The sequence below is a fragment of the Anomaloglossus baeobatrachus genome, chromosome 1 (assembly GCF_048569485.1).
Source record: "Anomaloglossus baeobatrachus isolate aAnoBae1 chromosome 1, aAnoBae1.hap1, whole genome shotgun sequence".
Lineage (NCBI taxonomy): Eukaryota > Metazoa > Chordata > Amphibia > Anura > Aromobatidae > Anomaloglossus > Anomaloglossus baeobatrachus.
In genome coordinates, this window is record NC_134353.1 from 529,852,232 (window position 1) to 529,860,201 (window position 7,970).

Genomic DNA, 7,970 nt, shown 5'->3' on the forward strand with positions numbered 1-7,970 from the left:
CTGTGGGAACAAAAACTGCTATGTGTATGGGGCTCTAATGCCCTGTGTGCAGGGAGAAGTGATACATACATTACACCAGACCCCACTCCCATTATCCCCACAATAACTGCCCTGTGTATGGGCTCTAATGTCCTGTGTGCAGGGAGAAGTGATACATACATTACACCAGACCCCACTCCCATTCTCCCCACAATAACTGCCCTGTGTATGGGCTCTAATGCCCTGTGTGCAGGGAGAAGTGATACATACATTACACCAGACCCCACTCCCATTCTCCCCACAATAACTGCCCTGTGTATGGGCTCTAATGCCCTGTGTGCAGGGAGAAGTGATACATACATTACACCAGACCCCACTCCCACTATCCCCACAATAACTGCCGTGTGTACAGGCTCCTCCAGCACATAACACGCCCCCGTTACCGGCCTCACCACACAACTGTCAGTCACACCGTGACCCCTGCACGCCGCGCACAGCCGCCCTCAGTCAGGAGAGCAGACTGTGACGTCACCAGTCAGCTGACTGCAGGGAGCCTCCGGAGACCGCGCATAGTCAGGTGGGCGTGGTTATCCGCCTATAAGAGCGCAGACGCCCGAGGAGCGCTCATTGACTCATTCCTCTCTGGCAGGCAGTGGCTGTAGTGAGCAGGTGGGTGGCGGCTTCAGCCCGTGCTGGGATTAGAGGAGAGATCTCTGGTGGTGTTTGCTCTTTCTCGGCGATGACCGTGTGCTTTACTTTTTGTAGGTATTTTCCTAGCAACATGGCTGAGACAGTGGAACAGCAGCAGCAGCAGGTAATGTTTCCACCCTGGTATATATTGGGCATGGAGGGGGCAGATGTAGTGGAGCTTATAGTCTGCCCCTTACTGTGGGGTCTGAGCCCCTCACTATTAGTGCAGCAGTAGGTGGCTCCTCAGTCTCCCTGGTATATGCACTGTGCGAGGCACTGGCTCTCTGGTATCTGCCATCTGCTGGTGCTTGTCCCGGGTGCACAGGATCTGTTGGAGTGGCCACTTCTGGCAGGGGATGTTGCAGATATGTAGCTTTCAGTGCGGTTTGCTTTCAGTGACTGACTTTATGGCTGGTTTTGGAGATGTAATGGGCTCTACAGAAGTGTGTGTATATAAATTGTCCATTATACATCTATGCAGCTAATGGAAACTCACTGACCATATCTCAAAACTAGCAGAGGGAAAAGGCAGCTGTAACTGTAAATACAGATCAGTAAGCTAAACCACTGTAGGGTGCTGCAGACCCCCATGATAAAGGGCATAGTCAACTCTGGTGCAACATACAGATGACAGGCCCCTCACAACCTAGCAGATCTTGGAGGGCATTGCTGCTGGGTATTAGAATTGGGCCTGCCACACACGGGTGCAGTGTCTGGCTTACAGCCTATTGTTGGTGCCCATACTACCAGATCAGGTGGACTGCCCAGCACTAGAAGTACATCCCACTGGGATGGAGACCCTATTTTACAAAGCCAGTGTCCATGGGTTTTTCTTACTGCATAAGTGAAGACTGTAGTTACATTGTGCACTCCTTACACTTGTGCAGGTTGCAGCCATCCCTGAATGTCCTTGTAAACTACAATACTTATCCATGTGGTGTACACTCATATAGTGCTGTCCAGGCCACCTATTGTAATAGTAGGAGCTTTATTAAAGGGAACCTGTCACCACTTTTTTGGTGTATAAGCTGCGGCCACCACCACCGGACTTGCATACAGCATTCTAACATGCTGTATATATAAAGGCTCAGGCCGCTGTGACAACATAAAAAAAACACTACTTTCCTAACAGTCGTGTGGTGAGCCATACGGGCTTCTCCAGTACCGGGGCTGCCTCTTTCAGCCATCTTTGTCCTTCTCTAGCCATGATGCGTCCGTCATCCACACTCGCCGGCATTCAGGTCCTGAGCAGGGCAGATCAAAGTACTTTAGTGCGCCTGCACAGGATCGGTGAGTGTCTATGATGTAGACGCGTCATGCACACAGGCTTCAGACAGGGGACAAAGATGGCCGAAAGAGGTGGCACCGGGGAACGGAGACGCCCATATGGCCCACCGTATGACTGAGTATTATAAAGTGTTTTTGTTTTCACAGTGGCCTGGGCTCTTATATACAGCATTCTAACATGCTGTATATAAGCGCCTGGTGGTGGTGGCCGTAGCTTATATGCCAAAAAGTGTTTACAGGTTCCCTTTAAACTAAAAATCACCTTCTGCAGCTCCTGGGCTGCATTCTATGAAGGTGCACCTTGGCCCTGACTCCCCCCTCCCCTTCTAGACCCCCAAAAATAACTTTATAAAACTTGGCTGTTAGGTATACTAATTACCTTGGTTGGCCAGATGGGTGGGCTCATTTTCTGTTTCTTTATCCCCCACTTGCTGCTGATTGTCGTCCTTCTTTGATGGGATGACTCCCTCAGTCTTCCTCCTCGTCACATTTTCATATCTTGTGCCTGTGCAGTTAGATCTGCTCGTGCAGCTTTCTTTGCCATATTGCAGCCAGAGCAGAAAACATAGCTGCTCGTGCCAGTGAGCTAAATGTGCAGGCACAAGATTATGGGTGGGTACTAGCATGGTGCTGGTGAGGTCAACGCTGTGCATGAAAAAATCCTTTATGTGAAAAGACAATAAAGCCCCCTCTTTGACCTCTTTATTAACCCCACCAATAACAGCCCTCCGGGTCCAACGTAATCCACACAAGGTCCCATGACTCCTCCAGCTCTGCTACACCTGACACTCACAGAGCGCCATAGACCGTGACTGCTCACTGTGAGGGTCAGGCTGCAAGTGAAGTGAGCCGCATGAGATCAGCTGTCGCTTCACTCATGCGCTTTGCGCTGACAGGTGCAGGACTCCAGCTGTCACTGCACATCAGCTGACTGAAGTCACTGCTGATCTTGTACTCGCCTTCTCAAGCGAGGCTGCCTCTGGATGCTGGTCTCCTGCTTCCAGACTGGCTCATGTCTATACAGTTATGCTCAGCTGGGTCGGGTCATAAGTAGCAGAGCGCCAAAGACAGCCACATGGGACAAGCATCGCTGGAGACTTCAGCACCACGGACAGAGCAGGGACAGGTGAGCATCTCCCCGTGCTATCAAAATAACGCAGGGACATTCCGGGTAAAACCACACGCGGTTTTCGGTTGCGGCTTGCTGCAGTTTTTTGCCACAGGTGCAGTAATCTTTCAGAGGATGAAGGTCCATTTTCTAGTGCGCACAGGGACTTACACAGTACATGGCAGGCATACATTTGTAAGGCTCTCAGCACAGGAACATTTTTTTATATTCTTTTCTGCCATGAACCATTTTGTGTTGTGGCAAAGGTTGAAAATGAGCAATTCTGAATTTCTCAAAGTACAATTGCTAGTAAATGTTTGTTTTACATGACCAGTCTGTGTTTTTCTTTTATTCTCCCATGTTCCATCCCTAGAATGTGGTGGTAAGGCTGATAAACCTCCCATTTGTGAGCTCTACATATGACATGGTGTCTTCCACCTATGTGACCACTAAAGACAACCATCACTACCTGAAATCTGTATGTGACATCGCAGAGAAAAGTGTGAAGAGCATCACTTCGGTGGCCATCACCAGCGCCATGCCAATCCTGCAGAAACTTGAGCCTCAAAGTAGGTTTAGCGTCTTGATGGTGGTTTTTTACTTGGTAGGATTGGGTAAACCCCTAATGTATATACAGTATTTGGGACTAAAATCTCTACCATATGGATTTATTAATGTTTAAAGGGAACCTGTCAGCAGAAATTTCGCCCAAAAGCTAAAAGATTCCCCCTCTGCAGCTCCTGGGCTGCATTCTAGGAAGGTCCCTGTTATTATTGTGCCCCATGTGAGACCAAAATAAAGCCTTTATAAAGTTCTACCTTTTTGTATGCAGCTTCTGTAAATCCGACACGGGGGCGGGCTCTCTGCCGTCCGTTATTCTGCCTCCTGGTCCTGTATGCCGCCCCCATCGCTCCTTTCCATATCTGATGCACCGCCCACTGCTCCAGCCATCCCCGCGCATGCCCAGTGCCAGTCTCACGGGACTGAGCACTGTGACTGCTGGTGATGTGTGCGCAGGCAAGTGATTATGGACGGGGCTGTGACTGTTATCAGCAAGTACCCGGCCATAATCTCTTGAGCGCGCAAACCTCTCCAGCGTCACACTGTGCTCAGGATTTATGCTAGACTGTATGGGCTGCTTCCAGGGATGACGTCCCTTTGTCATGTGATAGGGGCGTGTTCGAAATACTATCACATGACAAAGGGACGTCATCCCTGGAAGCAGCCCATACAGTCTAGCATCTACACTGAGCTCAGTGTGACGCTGGAGAGGTTTGCGCGCTCAAGAGATTATGGCCGGGTACTTGCTGATAACAGTCACAGTCCCGCCCATAATCACTTGCCTGCGCACACATCACCAGCAGTCACAGTGCTCAGTCCCGTGAGACTGGCACTGGGCATGCGTGGGGATGGCTGGAGCAGTGGGCGGTGCATCAGATATGGAAAGGAGCGATGGGGGCGGCATACAGGACCAGGAGGCAGAATAACGGACGGCAGAGAGCCCGCCCCCGTGTCGGATTTACAGAAGCTGCATACAAAAAGGTAGAACTTTATAAAGGCTTTATTTTGGTCTCACATGGGGCACAATAATAACAGGGACCTTCCTAGAATGCAGCCCAGGAGCTGCAGAGGGGGAATCTTTTAGCTTTTGGGCGAAATTTCTGATGACAGGTTCCCTTTAAGATGCAGGTAAACATGATTGGCAATATAGTAAGGATGGTTGCAATATAGACCACCACCCCCCTGCCAAAACAGCAATCATGGGAGTTGTGGTTGAGTTTCAGAGGGATGACATGGGACAATACAATCCCAGGTATTTTGTAGTAATATCAGGAGATGTGTATAACTAGGTGGCATTAGTGCATAGAGGTGTGCCATTCTAGACATGTCAGTAATTTTCTCCTAGTGTGGCAAGTAGGCCAAATATCACCATATACCTAGTATTTCCCACAAGAGCTTTGCTAGCTTTTATATACAATGACTGTTGTATTAAATCTAATTTCCTCAGTTGCTCTGGCAAACAACATTGGCTGTATTGGACTGGACAAGATTGAGGAAAGGTTGCCTATTCTGTATCAGCCTCCTGAAAAGGTAAGCAGATAAAATCATGCAGAGCCTTAAATTTCCCTTCACCTACTGTCAGATTACAGAGGTCCCATCTTGTATATTTTTAGGTTGTGGCTATTGCCTCAGAAGCAGTTGTTGGTGCCAGAGATGCTGTTATCCATAGTATCACAGGAGTAGTGGATAAAACCAAGGGAGCTGTGCAGGACAGTGTGGAGATGACTAAGGCTGTTGTAAATGGCGGCATTAATACTGTTCTTGGAAGCTGTGTAGTGAAGATCATGAGCGACCGTGTGGACTCTGCACTAACTAGGTCTGAATGTCTTCTGGAACAATTCCTGCCACCAACAGATGAAGAACTTGGTAAGCCAAACTGCTTAACTTGTATGCACAGAATAAGCCGCATTTGCTGGCGTAGCCAAAATACTAGCTCACCTGGCTTACTTTAAGCAACTGCATTATAGTTCAACTCTGCTGAAGAAGCTAAGGGTGTCCTGACAAGTAGTAAACCACAAGGTTTATATTGCTGACTCCACAAAGTGTATCCAAGCTGTTAAATATGAGCATAACAAAGTTCTCTTATTATAGCCAAGGAAGCAACTGAAACAGAAGGCTTTGTGTCCCAAGATAAGCCTGGCTACTATGTGCGCTTGGGATCCCTCTCTACAAAGGCCCGCAAGCGTGTCTACCAACAGGCCCTGACTAGGATGAAGGATGCCAAATGCAGGAGTCAGGAAGCCATTGCTCAGCTCCAGAACACACTTGACCTGGTTAGTACATGTACTTGTAAACATCGTCACTAACTTTCGTGGAGTGACAAACTTTAATTGAGCCAAAAAGCTATACATTGCAGATTAGATATCTTGCAGTATTTAGGACGAAGCATTGCAATACAAGCCTAGATTCACTCATTCATATGTTCAGAAAATCTTTTCCCTGCCACCAGAAGACACCATTTCTACAGGTTGTATTGCAGATCAGCCCCTAATTTGAATTTTAGAGGCCACCACCATGTACAGGAGTAGCGGGTTCTAGAAATAAAGGACTGTAAAGCCTACAATGCTTTAACCTTATCTCCAGGTATAAAGCATCAAATTGGGACTCTCCTACTTTCTGTAGGCATGTACAAAAAGCCTGTCATAGGCAAAGCTCCCTTATTGTTGACATGAAGTACTAATAGGGCTTTACACCCACATGTACTTCCTGAGGGGGAAAATGCATACTGGTGTAAAACCAGATGTAGTGCATATAATCACACCTGTCTTCCATGAACATAAATAACTTTCTTTTCAGATTGAATATGCAAGAAAAAACATGAATGGTGCAAATCAGAAGATCCATGATGCTCAAGAGAAGATGTTCAGCAAGTGGGTGGAGTGGACGAAAGGAACTGGAGAAGATGCTGGTGGGGAAACTGAGGGTGCAGAGGTAATGACACTCGAGTCTTATGCTAGGCATCATCTGTATACTGGAAATATAACATGTCGTCTTCTCATTACAGCAAATGGAATCCCGCACACTGACTATTGCCCGTAGTCTCACTCATCACCTGCAAAGCACATGTCTGTCTCTGGTCTCCAGTGTCCAAGGACTTCCACAAAATATTCAGAGCAAGGCTCAGAGTATTAGTGCCATGGCTGCAGATATCTATCAAAACTTCCACTCTGCTTCTTCCTTCAGAGAAATATCGGACAGCCTCTTAACCGCCACTAAGGACATGTTCACTAAAATAAAGGATGGCATGGATGATGTTATGGACTACTTCATAAACAACACTCCACTAAATTGGCTGGTAGGTCCATTTTATCCCAAACTGGCAAGTAGCCAACATGGGGAGCAAGAAGATGGGGGAGATTCAGTTAAAGAGGACTAAAAATGAAGTGCCTAATGGGCAAATACCACTAAATTACTTGCCTTAGTTTACATCTTCCACCTTGGTCTATGCCAGTTACTGGTCCTCAGATTGTCAAATGTGAAAGGAGTTGTCTCTAACATTGGACTTTTGTCTTACTCTTGGATGTTTTTTGTATCTTCACAAATATGGTATCAATGTTACACTATGTACACTAACTTTATATTGTCTACTTTTGTATTAATAAAATGCTGCATTGACTTGTCTGTCGTGTACAAACATTAGTTGCTCAAATGTAAGATCTGGTTTTAACTTGCACTCATTGTGACTTGACTCCCTAAAATGGTGCTCCTATAGCAATCTGTGGGTAATAAAACCTAGCGAATGACTAGAGATCTAAACATGGTGGGAGGAATGGGAAATCTTCATACAGGAGCTTGGAGATCTCCATTTCAGACTCTAAAAGCTTACATCTGAAGCAACCAGGGGATCAAATTTTGTAAAATACCAAAAAAAATAAACTTTGCACCCTTTACACTTGCAAGAGACTTAGAAATACAATGTCTTTATTTGAATTAGCAGTGTGTAATGTTACTCATGACATGCTACTTTAGCCAGTGAGATTGTAGCTATAGTTTTAATGACTGAGGGAGGCTTGGTTCCTGAGACCCAACCCCCACACATGGCATGCATGATACTACTCAGAAGTCTGTAGCTCCAGCATGGGCTGTGCAAGCAGAGCTCAGCAGGCTCAAGTCTACAGGTCCTTCTCTGGATCTGTAAAGACTCTGCATTGAGCCTGTAACCTGCTGTTTCACCACTGGTGATAGGTGTATAAGGACAGACTCCACTGATACTCAGCAAGCATAACAGGTGATGAACTGTCATTGTTCACTTAAAGGGAATCTGTCAGTGGGTGTTTGCTACCTCATCTGAGAGCAGCATAATAGAGACCCAAATACTAACATGTCACTTACTGAGCTGTTTATT

General features: G+C 46.8%; 1 protein-coding gene across 1 annotated transcript; it reads left to right on the forward strand.

Annotated features, from left to right (window-relative positions):
- The first annotated feature begins 562 nt into the window (after positions 1–562).
- On the forward strand, positions 563–7,500 carry LOC142295955 (perilipin-2-like). The gene is made up of 8 exons (XM_075339096.1): positions 563–648; positions 745–793; positions 3,438–3,633; positions 5,073–5,155; positions 5,239–5,491; positions 5,717–5,898; positions 6,422–6,556; positions 6,630–7,500. The coding sequence occupies exons 2-8, from the start codon at positions 761–763 to the stop codon at positions 6,999–7,001; spliced, it is 1,254 nt and encodes a 417-aa protein (XP_075195211.1). The 5' UTR covers positions 563–648; positions 745–760; the 3' UTR covers positions 7,002–7,500.
- The last annotated feature ends 470 nt before the right edge of the window (positions 7,501–7,970 follow it).